This window comes from Miscanthus floridulus, chromosome 11, assembly GCF_019320115.1.
Source record: "Miscanthus floridulus cultivar M001 chromosome 11, ASM1932011v1, whole genome shotgun sequence".
Lineage (NCBI taxonomy): Eukaryota > Viridiplantae > Streptophyta > Magnoliopsida > Poales > Poaceae > Miscanthus > Miscanthus floridulus.
Genome location: NC_089590.1, coordinates 83,157,306 through 83,173,297, shown reverse-complemented (window position 1 = coordinate 83,173,297; position 15,992 = coordinate 83,157,306). Strand labels below are relative to the sequence as shown.

At 42.6% G+C, this 15,992-nt stretch overlaps 2 protein-coding genes across 6 annotated transcripts; both read left to right on the top strand.

Moving 5' to 3' along the window:
* The first annotated feature begins 2,611 nt into the window (after positions 1-2,611).
* On the top strand, positions 2,612-5,746 carry LOC136494612 (spindle pole body component 110-like). Of its 4 annotated transcripts, none has more exons than XM_066490780.1 (11): positions 2,612-2,814; positions 3,117-3,223; positions 3,412-3,477; positions 3,551-3,664; positions 3,771-3,839; positions 3,948-4,004; positions 4,110-4,696; positions 4,803-4,883; positions 4,952-5,013; positions 5,102-5,213; positions 5,493-5,746. In XM_066490780.1, exons 1-7 carry the CDS (start codon positions 2,673-2,675, stop codon positions 4,188-4,190), a joined length of 636 nt encoding a protein of 211 aa, XP_066346877.1. In that variant the 5' UTR covers positions 2,612-2,672; the 3' UTR covers positions 4,191-4,696; positions 4,803-4,883; positions 4,952-5,013; positions 5,102-5,213; positions 5,493-5,746. The 4 variants fall into 4 exon arrangements, with proteins under 4 accessions (XP_066346877.1, XP_066346875.1, XP_066346874.1 ...); XM_066490778.1 differs by having other exon boundaries at positions 3,117-3,274; positions 4,814-4,883; XM_066490777.1 differs by having other exon boundaries at positions 3,117-3,274.
* Positions 5,747-11,286: 5,540 nt separating this feature from the next.
* On the top strand, positions 11,287-15,430 carry LOC136491394 (glycosyltransferase BC10-like). Of its 2 annotated transcripts, XM_066487670.1 has the most exons (12): positions 11,287-11,350; positions 11,424-11,532; positions 11,739-12,199; positions 12,831-12,929; positions 13,407-13,507; positions 13,591-13,662; positions 13,834-13,924; positions 14,013-14,093; positions 14,476-14,538; positions 14,642-14,764; positions 14,862-14,900; positions 14,988-15,430. In XM_066487670.1, the coding sequence occupies exons 3-12, from the start codon at positions 11,810-11,812 to the stop codon at positions 15,114-15,116; spliced, it is 1,188 nt and encodes a 395-aa protein (XP_066343767.1). In that variant the 5' UTR covers positions 11,287-11,350; positions 11,424-11,532; positions 11,739-11,809; the 3' UTR covers positions 15,117-15,430. The 2 variants fall into 2 exon arrangements, with proteins under 2 accessions (XP_066343767.1, XP_066343766.1); XM_066487669.1 differs by lacking the exon at positions 11,287-11,350 and having other exon boundaries at positions 11,363-11,532.
* Positions 15,431-15,992: the final 562 nt, after the last annotated feature.

Genomic DNA, 15,992 nt, shown 5'->3' with positions numbered 1-15,992 from the left:
TACTTGGTGAATATAGTAAAACCTCCCACATGCGTCTGACAACAACAGTGTTATGGATGCCTACTATCATCTTGTACCCAACGGCGTGGGCAACAAGACTTAGTAGCATGCATACTCTCTCTCTCGCTTGTAAGGTCATCCCCTTCATCTATAAAAGGGGATGCGCTCTCTCCCAATAGATAGATCCCTCAGTTCACTGACACACCACAACAGAACCACTAGGTTCAAACCTCGAGCACACGCTCGAACACTTAGCACATAGCGGAGCTCCCGTCACTCTTGGCCCTTCAGACCAGAGTTCGACCAGACCTCTTGTACCCCCATCTTTCTCCATTCCATTTGTAACCCCACAGCAAACTTTGAGCACCTGGGCTCAAGAATAAAGTCACTGACCGACTCAAATTGGACGTAGGGCACGTCACCTGAACCAGTATAAACCATGTGTCATTGAGTGCTAAGCCACATCCGATCACAACGTACAGCAAAACTATAAATATTTACGTGTTGGTCACTTTCTGCACCGACAACATCCTTGTCCATCTAGTTGTCTTTTAGTTTTTTAGTAACCATAGGCAAGTAATAAATAGCGTCAAGCGGGTTGGTAGAGGATTGGCATCGAAGTAGCGGATTGCAGATAGCGGGTGATATTGCGGATAATAAGTTCCAACAGTGGCACCCAATAATCCCACATAATTTTAAGTACATGTAACATGAATAATGAGTATAAATAGACATTTAATTACACTCAAAGAACACTTGAACTTGGACTTGAAGCCTACAGCCGATGCGTGAGTGTTTGAGTTGGGGGTGTAAGTCATAGTGGGCTGGGCTGATTAGGGTTATTTGCTTCCACGCTATTGCGGCCTGCTACGTGCAATTGCAGCCGCAATATCGCCCCGCTATTCTGAACTGCGGCCGCAAAGTTCAAGATTGCAAAGTTCAGAGCGCTACTTCATAGCGGTAGCGGCAATAGGCCACTACCACCGCTATTTATTACCTTGGCCATAGGAGAAAAAGCAAGAGGAGGCGAGGATGTGGGAGTGAGAGTGAGAGGGCCCGGATGACAAGGGCGTGGGCGTAGTACATATGCTAAATGTCATCGAGGAGTGCATGAGGTGGGATAGGAAACAAGGTGATGATCAGGGGGGCGGTAGCAAGCTTGGAAACATTATGAGAGGGAGACAGCCGATGGGCCTGCATGCAAGCATGTGTGCTTAGACCAGTGTAGTGAGATACAATGTTCAAACGGCCTGCATGATCATCCGAGGGGTCATTTGAACATTATTAGATGCTTTAATAGCTATAGTATCATATTTTTTAGTTGAGGCGTCATGCAGTCAATACTTATATGCTAGGGGTTATATAGATTTTTTAATATGCCATGTCAGCAAAGCCACCTTTAAAATCGTCTCAAAGGGTTATTTAGACGTTTTCAATAATTTGAGGGGTAGAATAACTGATTTTGTAGGTGAGAAGGTGAAATAGACAACTGTCAATAATTAAGGGGATTAAGTAAACTTTTTCTTAAAAAAATATCCTAGCTGTAGATAGACAAACTTTTTGTGTAGGAGTACGTTCAACTAAGTGGTCTCCTATAAAAAAGAATATAACTAGAGGTTGCCTGTCAATTAAAGTGACTCGACGAAGTCTATAATCAATAATATTTAATTTATAGCTCAAATAAATTTATTATAAAAATATATTTCATAATTAATTTATTGATATTTTATTAATATTATAAATACTGATACTTTTTATTTATATTTGGTTAAACTTGATATACTAAATGATGACACGGTATTGGAATTGCATTATTTCTTACACATATGGAGTATTAATCTAAGATGGTTTCATAGTACTTAGTCTGTTTTTAAATTATAAATATTGTGTTTTTAATATATAATATGTACTATGGATTTAAATACTCCCTCCATTCTTATAAGTCGCTTTGATTTTTTTGTTACATCTATTTTACTGTACATCTAGACATGTTATTATATTTAGATACATGGTAAAATAAATAAACCAAAAAAGTCAAAACGACTTATAATTTGAAACGGGTGGAGTATATATATATATATATAAAGCTAAAAAATATTTAAATTATAAATATTTTGTTTTTAATATATAATATGTACTATGTATTTAGATATATACTTATATATATATCTAGAAAGCTAAAAAATCTTATAATTTGAAACGACGAAGTGTTAGAATTTCTTTATGATTTGGTCAAATTTTTGGGTTACTAAAATTGCTTCTTCTTTTTTCTCGACGAGTGAGCATGCGAATTCGAGTACAACTCGCCTGCCGCTTCTGCAGAACAGCAGAAACCACTTTGTGTACTACTTCCCTCCGTTTGGGTTTCTTTGTCAGCAATTTTTTACCGTAGCAAATTTGACTATCTATTTTTTCTTCTAAAAAATTCTTAGATACTTCAATGTATATAACACTAATAAAGTATGTTCAATAAAAAATTATATATGTGAAAACTTGATGTATCTAAAAATCTTTTTAAAAAAACGTATGGTCAGAATTGCTAGAGTGAAAATTCGTTGGCAAACGGAGCTAGTACTACTTGCGAATCCAGATACTCCGTACAACTCACGACTGCCACTCCTGCGGAGTGTTATCGGAAGAACAGTAGCAGTGAATAGAAGAGGAATTGAGCGATGGATCCTCTCAAGGCTCCAATCGTTGCCACACTCCTGTGCCTATGCTTTGTTCGAGCCCTGTGCGATGCGGCCTCAGCCTCTCCGTCGCCAGAGCAGGAACAAGAAATTCAGATGCTCAGATCGAAGGTCGCGTCCTTAGGTGAGCCTACACGTCTCCCCTCAGTAAACCACCTTCATGATGAATTTCCCGTTATTGTCTTGCAGGTTGCAGCATGTAGCCTGTTCGGATCTTTTTGTTCACATAAAGAGGCATCACTTTTAAATTTCGAATGCACCCTGAAATTTCAGACTGAGATAGTAGCTAGAACCTGGTTGTTCTTGGTTCTTCTAAGAGCAGATTGATTGCACGTTGTTTCTTGTTAAATTCTCTTAGCACTTCAAGGGGTCCAACACTTAGCCTGATTCCTTATCGTTTGAAAGAATTAAGTTCTTTGGTTTCAGAGGATGAGATCAGCAGGAGGAAAGAGGAGACCTCGGAGCTGGAGAGTGTTGTCAGGGAGAGGACCGCACAGATGGCAACATTGGTAGGCGACCTAGAACTTTTGCAGGTCAGAGGATATAAGACTTTCTCAGGCTGCTGTACTGTAATTGAGACTATGGTCTGATCTGAACTCTCCTTCTTAGACTGAATCACGGAAACAGTCAATTGCTTCCAATATATATGTACTTGTTATTATTATAGTTTGTTTGTGAGCCTGTGGTCTTGATCTTCTCGTTTACAATGTTGAATTAGCAGGTGAACTTGGGTGATGATGAGTCTGTGATGAAGGCGAACACACATAATGCAATGCTTGAGAAGCAGGTAAAATAAGTGTGTTTCCGATAATTGATGTTCCAAAAGAATTGGAAAGACACTGACTCATGAAGCAAAGCAGATTGAGAGGCTGGGCAACGATTGGGTAGACCAGATTAGGAAAGGCGAATCATTAGAAGCACGGGTTATTGAAGCAGAAAGAAGCTTGCATGAATTCGGTCGCAAGTTGGAGCATGTAAGTACATGCACACACACAGACATGCTGTAACTGCGAGCCTGGGATAAGATACTACTGTTGGGATCTTCACAAAACTTATAGCAGAAATTTTCACCTTTTTTAGGCTGAGAAGACTAATATTGAGCAGAAGAAGAAGATTCAGGACCTCAGTGACAGGCTTCAGTATGCACAGGTTGGCAAACGCAGAGACTTAAAAAGAACTCCTGCACTCTGCATGCTGGTCCTGTGCTTCACAGAGTCATAAGAAAAACATGTGCTTCATGCGATTTGGTTTGCTCAGGGCAAAGTTTCTTTATTGGAAAACGAGGCAAAATCGAAGGCTGAAGAGTTGGCAAAGGTTTTAGGAATTCTCCCGGTTTCACAAAGATTTAGTTTTTTTTTTTCCTTCGTTGTCTGATGTTTCCGTTACTGTATTCATCAAGGCAGTATGACTTGTTTTCAGGCTCACGGCATGTGGCTTCCCCATTGGCTTGCAGTGCGTGTTTTAGGTTGCCAGGTCAGGCTGACCCATGCATCAGATTAGTGGGATTTCAGTAGCGTTCAACTTCTGTCCAGTTATGTTAAGCATCTGCACTTTTGTAGGAACTAGCGTCTTCCATTTTTTGTTTATCAGTATTATCTACTTGTTCATAGTATATGCATAATCATGTTTTATGCATGCTGATAGAGCATATTCTACTCTTCACTTTTGGTCAACTTCCTGACTTGGCAAAAGGCCATCTCGACGCACTCATGAATGCTACCGCGGCGTTGGCATCTGCAGTAGCTAACAGTACCTCCACAGCATACAGAGTCTGCAGGGACGTTATCCAAGCGTGTACCTGCATTGCTGAACTCCCATTCTGATTCTGAACATCTCACTGTCTCATTCATGAACCCATGAGATTCTCCCAGCCATACGTCAGTCGCGTCATCGCAGCATCTGAACCTCACCTGTCTAGAGCAAGCGTGGTTCTCGAACCTTACATGAGGCCCGCAACATCCGCGTGGAGAAGCCTCGCCTCGTTTATGAGCGAGTGCCATCGTCAGGTACAGTACTCTCTGCCTTGGACTGGTTTCCTGTCTTGCCTGCATGGCTGCATTGGTCATGTTTTTTGGTTCAGATGTCTCTGAACTCATCAGTGGTGCCATGCAGGTTCACAATAGAGTGAAGCGCTTCCTTCAGGGCAATCGGCTGCTGGCGCCTCTTTCAGCTGACAATCTGGCATGGATCACGGTAAGTTCGCCACTGCTCAAGCTCGCCTTGCCTCTCCGAAAGTCACCGGTGCGCCCCAACGCTTGCAGGCGTCCGCTCTGTTCGCGCTGCCGGTGCTGTGCATTTACAAGATGGTCTCAGCAATCGTCCGGTACCCAAATAGCGTCTTTTTCTTTTTTCTTTTTCTTTTTTGACTTATTAAGACTCTGCAACTCATGCCCTTGCGGCCGGCTCTGCAGTAGGAAAAATCAGGCGAGGAAGGACGGACTACAGAGGCAGGCAGGCAGGAGCAGATCTCGTAGCCGCAAGCAGGAACGCAGAGTCGACAGGTAGAGGCGTCGCCACGACAAGGTAAGAAAAGGAGTCTATGGAAAATTACACACACGGCCGGTCAACCTTCCGTGACGGGACGGACACATTCTCCTCCTCGTCGTACCGTTAACGGAACCCGGAATAGAACACGGTGGTGGGTCGATCGACGCGTTATCTATCGACTCGAGACCCGTTCCCGTCTTGTCTTCAGAACAAGTTCAGAAACTGCGAGCCTGAAGAGAAACAGCTAATCGTCGCATCACGGGTCGGCGCGACGCGAAACGGTCTGAGACGTCTTTTTTCCCTCCTTCCCTGCAGGCTGCAGCAGGTGTGTTCCTTGTGAAAGCTGACGACGCCGAACAGCGGAAGCTTCCTTCATGGACTGCGCCGACCGCCGTCGAACGCGCAACAACAGCGTCCTCCGTGGCCGTGCCTTGCAGATTCCGTTAACTGTGACTCTGACGGATACGCGTACTACATGACAACGACACTGTGTATTCGCATATTTGCATGTGGTTTTGTTTCTCCTTTGACACGGCGTATACAAGTGTGTATTTTTCTTTCTTCTATATGTGTATGTATGGTTCTGATGATCTGGCGTCCTCGAATAGTCGAGGACAACAACAGAAACAAAAAAGTTGGCATATTCCATCCCGGGCCTGGTTTAGTTCCTCCCAAACTCTCAACTTTAGCACTACGTAAAAAGAAGATTCCCCGTCACATCAAATTTGCGGTACATGCATGGAATACTAAAAATAGACGAAATTAAAAAAATAATTGCACAGTTTGGTTGTACTTTGCGAGACGAACATTTTGAGCCTAATTAGTCAACCGTTGGACAATTATTACCAAATACAAACGAAATAATACAGTGCCGCTACAATACATTTTGCTAACTTTGCACATCCAAGATTTGACAACTAAACAAGGCCACACGGCACCAGCGGTACGGTGGCCGTGCGGGCCCCGCGTGTATATCGGTGCGACAACGACGATGGCGCCGGCGCACGTGACATCTAGTAAACTTTAGTTCATGATCCACTAGTCGTCTCGCGCGGGCGGTGGATCCGAGGCGGTCGTCAGCTGGTGGAAGGTGTTGTCAGGTTCGGAAGAATGGCGCGGCGCTCGGGTCGATCACGACGGCCACTGGTCGGTCGCCGAACGCCGAACCCACGTCCATGTCAAATCGGCCGCACGCTTAACGTCCACGCGACAGAATACTAGTAGATGGAATGGAGGATGGTGTAGCGGGACGTGGATGTGGCATGTGGAAGACGGTTGTGACGAGTAGTGGTGGCGCGTGTTCTCCGCCCCGGCGGCCGGGTCTCGGTCCTTTTCTGCCGGCGACGGAAGAGCGTGGAAGAAACCAGGAAGCCCTGTTGCTTCGCTGTTGGGATACCCAGGTTTGGTTGGGCTCAGAACGGTGGTGCTCTCGTGTGTAGCGGTCGCAAGACAATAAGATTCGTCATCTTCTCCTTCTGATCCCGAACAAGATCGATGCCCCCCACGAAAATACAAATGTGTCGTGTGTCCACAATCTAAGAAAACAAACGTCTTTACGCGAGAGGAGGTCCATTTGGCAACGAATAGGGAGTCCATTCTTTGCCACTCGACGTGGCAGGTAGTGTGCGACGCCTGTTGTTTCACCTGGCCTTCTTTCCTTCCCATCTGTTCATTCATTTTCCTCGTCTTCCTTCGGTTAGCCGTCTCTTCATCCTTCCGCGTGTGATTTTTATGGGGCAAGGAGTTTTTATACACAATTAATCTAAAGTCTACTTTCTTAATGAAATACGTGCAGTTGCACGTTCGTGGAAAAAAAACTAATCTAAAGTCAGTTCGACACTTGCTGTCGAAGCGCTAACCAAACCAAGAGGATAAATACGACACAAAAGTGAAGCATCGAGGTTATGTTCGCCTCCGTTGTACTCTTTCTATCTCAAAAAGAAAGTCTTTTGCTAAAAAAACGAAAGAATGGATAACATTTTTCATATGCTCTCCTCTTATAGATAGGACGAACAAAGAAGAAAGTTTTTCGATCACTTACTTCGCTCGTCTTTTTTTGATCAGTTTTTTTAATGCAAATAGATTCAAGCTCAAAAAGAAAGTCTCTTTCCATCTCAAAAAGAAAGTCACCTAGAATTTGCATAGGTCACATTTTCTATTATATCTCCAAATAAGCTTATTATAACAATATATTTAATAATTAATCTAATTATACTTACACACTATGAATATTATTAATTTCTTGTATATATTTGATCAAAGTTAAACGTATTTGACTTCTCGAGAAACGAGAAAATTATGCAATAGGGGGAGCAATATATTTAAGGGCTATTTGGTACACTGTGGTTGTAATGATTAGCTAAACGATCTAATAGTGATCCAAACATGTTAATATATGAGGTGGATTATTATAATTAGAACCCCCAATTACAATTATCCTATAATCCACCACGGTCCATGGACCTGTTTTTTTAATTCTTATGAGTATTTTTATATAAATTAAGAATAATCGAGGAATTGAAACAATCCAATTATTATAGTTTGTAATCTAGATTATAAGAATTTTATTTATAATCTAGATTATAAAAATCCAGTTGTGATCCAAACATGTCTTTTTTACGCTATACGTGTTTTCAAATCTAATCAATCGGCGTTATCTCTATCAATTCATTTATAGAAAGATAACAATGGAGAAGAATATTTGTCCTCGGTTGCAGGGTCCTTTCCATCGCTATGATGTGGTGGTGTACGCACTACGGAAGTGGCACCTGTCACCGGCTGAGAAGAGCCGGCTGGTGTCCTTAAAGAGGCTGAAGACGTGTCACCCGACCGCGCCGGGAGTGGCGGTTCCACCCAAGGAGTGTCCATACAGCTTAGCTTCTGAGCTAGCTTCCTGCAGCTCTTCTTCACCTTCTGCATAAATAGACGTTAAAGTTAGTGTATTTCTCAAACGCATATACACTAAAGAAATATTTTCGAAATGGATAAGTTTATGTTTACCTCCACAAAAGCCTCAAGAACGCCTGACCCCTGCCCTCTAGACTCATGAAGTCGAAACACTGCTTTGTTGGACATCCTTGACAATTGTGGCGCCTGGGTACAGAAACGCGATTGGACAGTTTTAGTACAAATACTTAATACCAAATGGATAATAAATTATACCATTCAAGTATCTTACCACGTATCTTTGAAGCGGGGCTCTCTGTAGCTATGTGTCCTCCCAAGTGGTAACGTCGTACACATCTTCGATCACATCTTTCTCCGAGTCCTCACGCATCCTCAGTGTACGGGGGCTTGATATGTGTCCTCGTAGACCTATGAAGCCACCACGGGTACTCATCGAAGATGTGCTGGTCGTGTGGAGGACCCACATGGACCGACTGCCGTTCCCTGTTTTGCCACAAGTGGATGTGCGCGTTGTATGTCACACGCCAATCATTGGTCTTGTACCTCTTCCCGCGGTCATACCTGCAACAAAACGATGTTAGTTGTACCACACACACCTCTGAATTGTAGCTTTGTTATTAATCGATAACGCACCCGTGTAATTCTTAGTTGGTGGAGTAAAGCAGTGGTGGGCAGCCTGTCATTCTTCTAAACTATCTGCAGACCCTGATGGGCAAGTGAATCTCGACCACGTGGAAGAAAATAAGAGAGACGTTGTAGCGATACTCGTCGGACTTGTCCCTAGTGACAAGACTAAGATAGTACTGGAGCTTCGAAGCATCCCAAGGACACCAATGCACCTGAACATTTCGTAATTGAGTTAAGTTGTGATATAGTATACATCGAACAAGACACATGTATGATAGTAAAGAGAGCGTAACCTGGTGCTGTGTCAGGACATTGAGACCGTCCGTGTACTCCATGTACTTGCGTCTCGTATTCTCTCTAACTAACTCTGCTTCCGTCCAGATATACAGAGCTGTAGAGAGTGTATTCTGCCCGTTCTATTGCTGCATTGAACATGATAATGAATTAGCCATTAATAATCTCATCATATGTAACTGCCTCGAAGAATATAGTGAACTGAAGTACTTACCGGTAAACCAGTATTAAGGGGCATCCCAACGAGCCATCGTTCCCAACACCAAACCTGGAGTAGGTGGGAGCAACTCCTAAGGTTCGCATACCCTGAGGTACGACGATAGGCAATGCATAGCTGTCGATATGTCCATGCCAAGACTGCGCCGCCCCAGTTGTATGCCGCTATGTTCTCCCACGGCTGGCGTAGTATATCAAGAAAGATCCAGCTGATGGTGTTGCCCGAGACGTCTGGAAAGAGAAAAGCACTAAGAAAGTGCCAGAGCCACACTCTAGCGAACCTGTCGATCGGAGCCTCCTCAACCTGTGGATTCAAGTAATCAAAGCGCTCTGTGATCCAAGACGACGAAACACCGAGACTTTTTCTGAAATTCACCAAAGAAAATGAGACCCGATGGCTGTAGGAAAGCAATACAAGTATTAAATAGGCTTGAATTGCTCACTTATTTTTCTTTGAAACCTCATCGTCTGGTGGAAGAAAGCCATTGAACTAAGCCACCAGCTCCCTCCAGTGATCGTTGTTAACTATACCCATCACTAGAAGTCCTCCCAACCGAAGGCTAAAGATAGACTTCACATCCTGCATGGTCAAGGTCATCTCACCGTATGGTAGGTGGAACGTGTGGGTCTCAGGCCTCCATCTATTATAAGAATAGAACGACTGTTAGTTGACTCAAATTTGTTATAAGAATGTTTACGTACAAAGAAGACACTCGCACCTGTCTATAGCTGCAGTAAGTAGTACTAGGTCAAGGGGCGAAAGACCGTAGTTGACAACACAGACAAGCTCGACGAAGCCGGCACGCCGTATATACGGCGCGTAACGCTCGTCCCACTGGTGCGCCCTGGTGTGCGTGTAGGGCCTCAAAGGAGGCAAGGCCACCTCTGCATCGATGTCACTCAAGATGTGTGCTCGGTGCTGGTCGTCGTACTCCATATCAAGAATGGGATGCACCGGGTGTTGCGTGGGAGGAGCCATCCTATTACAAATTGATAAACAAAGGGTTAGAGTATTCAAATTAACAATATTCAAATTAACATTATATAGCATTGTAAAATTTAAACTACTTGTTATGCAATACGAACACAATATGAAAGCACATGTATATATCCAAAGTAACATTAACAGACATATTAAACAACTTCACTAGAAAAATAAGCATTTGATGAAACTTCGTCAAATCATCCAAATCGACGTATCATGCACTACTAAGTACAGACACTTAAAAACTAGCATCTATACCCAAAATCCTTAACTAAATAACTAACTATAAACTAAATAATAAATACCTAATCAATCCCTAAACCCAAAATCCTAACTAACAATAACCTAAACCCTAACTACATAACCAAACCTTAACTATACTACAACACACAACCTCAAACCTAAAAACTACATACCTAAATCACAAACAAATTCACTAACCTAACTATCCTAAATCACTAATTCAAACTATCCTAAATCGCTAACTATCCTAAATCAAAACAATCATAAAACCCTAACTATCCTAAATCACTAACCTAACTAACCTAACTATCATAAATCACTAACTATCCTAAATCGATAACAATCATAATAACATGAAATCGAGAGGGAAGTACCTTGATATGAGCGGGCGACCGTGACGCGCCGGCGTTCGTGGCGCGACGGGAGTGGGCGGGCGCGTGCGGGCGGCTGCCCGGGCACGTGCGGGTGCTGGCGGTGGGGCGCGGCGCGGCGGCGGGCGGGCGTGCGTGCGGGCTCGCTCGCGATATTTATCTGGTCTTGTCGTGCCATGCTCCATAGCACGTCAGTGCCGCGCCAAGATCAGTGGAGCGGCAGACCCTACCACGTCACCGGTCAGCAGTCCCGGTCGTCGCCACGTCAGCCTCCTGCCGAGCCACGTCAGCCTCCTGCCGTGTCACCATGCATGACGCGGCATAGGCGTTTCGCTGCGCCATGGCAATAGACGCAGTCAAATGTATTAGTTTTGAAGAAAAAAAAACGGTGTTAGATTTAAAATTAGTTTAAAAAAGTGTTAAAAAAAAAAAAATCTCCCTTTCCTCGTCTCTCTCTCCTTTCCGTTTTCCTCATCGCGGTCGCGGGTCACAGCCGCCTCGCCGGCCGCGTCCCCTTCCCAGAACCCCAGGCACGTATAAATCAATCTGTGCATTCGTCCTTGGCACGACTTGATTCCTGATTCCCTCTGTTATTCTCCCCAGCGCGCACGCGCTCTCGCGTGGCCTTTTCTTTCTGCCAGCGACGACTTGGCGCGCGCGCCGCCTGCCCAGGCCCTTCGCCAGGTCTTCGCCGGCGACAAGTACCCACCAGGTATGCCTACCCTCCTCGTCCCTTAATGATGCGCGGAACCGAGCACCCACCCAAACCCTAATGTAAACTAGCATTCGTATTCGAGTAATCGGATCTGATTTGATTTAACTAGTGCATACTGACTGATATTTCCCCCATTAACATCGATTCCTCTGTAAAAATCACCGGGTGTTCATGTGATCAACCAAACTGTTATACTATTGCAGACGGGCTTGTAGAAGCGAGAGGAAATTTTCTGCCGACCATATTTCACTGATACTGGTGGAGTCCGAGAGTAATGAGAGTTGTGGAGCTTAAATATATGATGCTGCATCAAGTTTGGCAGTTAGGCGTCAAGGACATGAAGGCCGTTCCACTTCCTCGCCCGAGAGCAGCTCCAAAAAGGCGAGCGTGGATACTTGCCGTTGCAGCTTTTATCTTCATCGCACTAGCCTGGGCTTATCTGTATTCTCCCCCGCATTACACTTCTCCTGTGAGAGACTGGCTTCCTGGAAGGCTTCCTGCGGAGCCTGCCAGGGAATTGACTGATGAAGAGAGGGCCTCGCGTGTTGTTTTCAGACAGATCCTAACAACACCTCCTGTTCGGTCCAAGAATTCGAAAATAGCTTTCATGTTCTTGACTCCGGGGACATTGCCATTTGAAAGATTGTGGGAAAAGTTCTTTGAGGTAAACATCCCCTGTTTGCTCTGTTGGTAGATTCATGCATTTTAATCATAGCTCTTGCAAAGTGAATGCGCTATTGTCTTTCATAATTGATATTGGTCTATGCTATACAACTAGGCTTTCAGTAGAACTACCTCCGAGATTCAAACATTAATCTTGTAGTATAACAGTTTTCTTTCAGTACAACTAGGCCTTGACATGCTTGTGTGTGTGTGTGTGGTTGTTACTCATTTGCTTGTGGCATGTGTCTCTGTACTGCTCTGCTGCTGGCTGTGTCTGTAGGTTGATTCGTTTTGCTCTTTTTTTTCTCTGCGCACAATCAGCTTTGCATCTCATATTTTTTTCTCCTATCTTAATACAATGATGCGCAGCTCTCCTGCGTGTTCGAGAAAAGAAAAATCAAATTTGATACTTCTATAGGAAGGATGTAAATTTTAGAATTTAACAGGCATTCAAGATAACAAGCAAGACCGATCTTATGTTTTGTTTCAAAAAATTCTGTTGAGCATTTTGTTTAAAGGTACAATATGGGTATTGCCAAGGCCCATTAATCTTTGAAGGAATATCATAATCCATCGTGTCATCGTCTATATTTAAAAGTCTGTTTCTCCTTGACCTCCTGTTATTTCTGTAGGGCCATGAGGGAAGGTATACAATATATATTCATGCCTCAAGGGAGAAGCCAGAACATGTCAGTCCCATATTTGTTGGTCGAGAGATACACAGTGAAAAGGTAATGACCCTAGTTCCACATGAAGAAGGAACTGAGCTCAGTTGGTGGGAGGTGGTGTACACACCCACTGGCCACTACCCAAGTTCAAGTCCTCTTTGACTTGAATTTGTGTGCCTATTTCAGTATTTCTTACTCCCTCCGTTCTAAATTATAAGTCGCTTTGACTTTTTTAGTTCATCCATTTTGCTATGTATCTAGACATATTATTTATCTAGATGCATAGCAAAATTGATGTACCAAAAAAGTCAAAGCGACTTATAATTTGGAACGGAGGGAGTATTAACAGTGTTAGCTAGTTCCTCCTAGGTTGGTCTCTTTTTATTCTACACATGAAGAGTTAGCTATGTGAAAAAAAAAGATTAATTTCAGCACTATGTTTTTGGCAAAGTTCTTTCCTATGCTTCATAGATTGATACTTGTAAGAACTCATCAGAAGCTAAACAAGTGATAACCTGAATGATCTTGTTCCCATTGCAGGTAACTTGGGGTAAAATTTCTATGGTTGATGCTGAGAGGAGGTTGCTGGCAAATGCTCTACAAGACATTGACAATCAGCATTTTGTTTTGCTATCTGATAGGTACATATCATGGTTTTGCTTTCATCCCATTTTATTTCGCATTTGTTCTTTCAGGTCTTTAATATTCTTTTGTGTGTTTGCAGCTGTGTACCTTTGCACAATTTTGATTATGTATATGACTACCTGATGGGGGCAAATCTCAGTTTTATTGACTGGTAATTTGTTTCTTTATCTCAAATTCATATCTAACTATAAATCTATAATTGGAGTCTACCTAATAGCTCTTGGTTCTACTTTTACATTGGATGATCTCGTTGATTTCCCAGCTGGGTTTTGAGTTGGGCTATTATTCCTTCAGCTTACATCATATTTTGTTTTTTTATCAGCTTTTATGATCCTGGGCCACATGGAAATTTTAGATATTCACAGAATATGTTACCTGAGGTTACAGAGACTGATTTTAGGAAGGGTTCACAGGTAATCTTGCAATCATCTTTGCTTTATTTATTTAGTTAATCTGCGGTCATTTTGATGGAAGCGTTTGTTTTGACTTTAACTATTTCAGTGGTTCTCAGTCAAACGTCAACATGCGTTGATGATTATTGCAGATAGTCTTTATTATACTAAGTTCAAGCTTCATTGCAGGGTGAGATTTTGTCTTTTATTTACTATGCTTTCTTTATGCAGTATAGGATCGGAGCCAAATGTATGTTTGTCCTATTGCAGCGCCAAAAAAAAAGAACATTTCAATCTTTTGAAATTGTCCCAAGTCAAACCACACCTATATTTGGAATGGACAGAGTATACCGCAACCAATCTGCACTGACAATATTTTGATCTAAAAGATAGATGTGGCCTTGTATTAGCCTGTATTCATTTTGTTCTTTTTAAACTAATTTACAAATTAACGTTGATGGATTTAGTTCACCCTTTTTTTCTTTGTTTTACCACATTGGACTTCGCGATCATGTATTTCAATGCTACATAACATGTGTCTATATCAATGTTCTTATTTGTTCTCCTTGCAGCCTGGGATGGAAGATGGTCGCAACTGCTATGCTGATGAACATTATTTGCCAACAGTATTCCATGTCAGTACACAATGACCTTTCAGTTGCTGAAATTAATTTGTCATCTGTATAATGCTGCCGCAGCCCTGTTGACGTTGCAAATTTGCATATTTGTACCAACCAGATGATGGACCCAGATGGAATTGCTAATTGGTCTGTAACCCATGTTGACTGGTCTGAAGGGAAGTGGCATCCGAAAGCTTACAGGGCAAAGGATGTCACTTTTGATCTTCTGAAGAATATGACAGTATGTGTTCCCCAGCTCATCTTATGTCTATTTTCCAGGTGGTTATTTGCCCACAGCATCCTTATCTAACCTTAAACCCTTTTGATCTGTGCTGCAGTCAATTGACATGAACCACCATGTCACTAGTGATAGCAAGGTACCTCCCTCCTTCCCCTGTTCCTCTCCCAGTGATGGACAAAAAAAAATCACAAGTATGCTTATATGTTTTGCTGTTGCCCTGCAGAAAGTGGTTACAGAGAAGCCCTGCCTATGGAATGGAGCAAAGAGACCGTGCTACCTGTTTGCGAGGAAGTTCTACCCTGAATCCATAAATAATCTCTTGACCTTGTTTGCGAATTATACACTTATTTGAGCTTCTGGGGGGAGGGGGTGCTAGAGGCTACAGGGATACACAGGAAATATTTTGTTATAGAAATCCTTGTACATTGGATAGCAACAGAATAGGAGATTAATTAACAGAATAGCAATTGGTGAGGAGAAGGCTTTCGTTGCAGCAACACAGTGGCTTCGGATTTACCACGAGAGGCCATTGCTACTCCTTTAGCCTCGTGTTACTTTCATAGTTTTTCCTCTCCACATTTTTAGCTGTGGCGTTTTACCATGTACATCAAAGCTTATTTTGACAAGGAATGGGCATTAAATGGAAAATCTGAGATCATGGTCTTATATTTTTCCTCTCAAGCTGTCGGTTACTCGGTTCCAACTGCCAAATCGCAGTTAAAGGGATATACATAAGAAATTTTTCATATATAGGAATCATATATGTACCCAAGGACGGACCTACAGGGTATGCAGGGTGGGCCACCGCATATCCTGGGGTCCGCCAGTTATAGAGATGGGTAGAAATTTTTAATGTAAAAAAATTGCATAAGAAATTTTTTTGGTTTATCGAATTGTATAAGAATTTTTTTTTTTTGCTGCGCATACCCAGAGGTAAAAATCTAGATCCGTCGTTGTATGTACCGGTCCTTTGTTGCGGAGAGCTCCTGAGACTGAGACCAGCCTCATTGAGAGTTTTATTTGAATTTAATAAGCTGCTACATAAGCTCTATTGACGATGTGACAACGTTTTTAAAAAGGTAGAAAAAATGAGTTTTATGTTGACTAAATTATCAATTAAGTCAAATTAAATGTCTATGAAACCATATAATAAATCTTTCCATTAAGAGAGTTTTATTCATGTTTTATTTCATTATATATGACGTGGCAGTCCTAGAAATAACGCCAT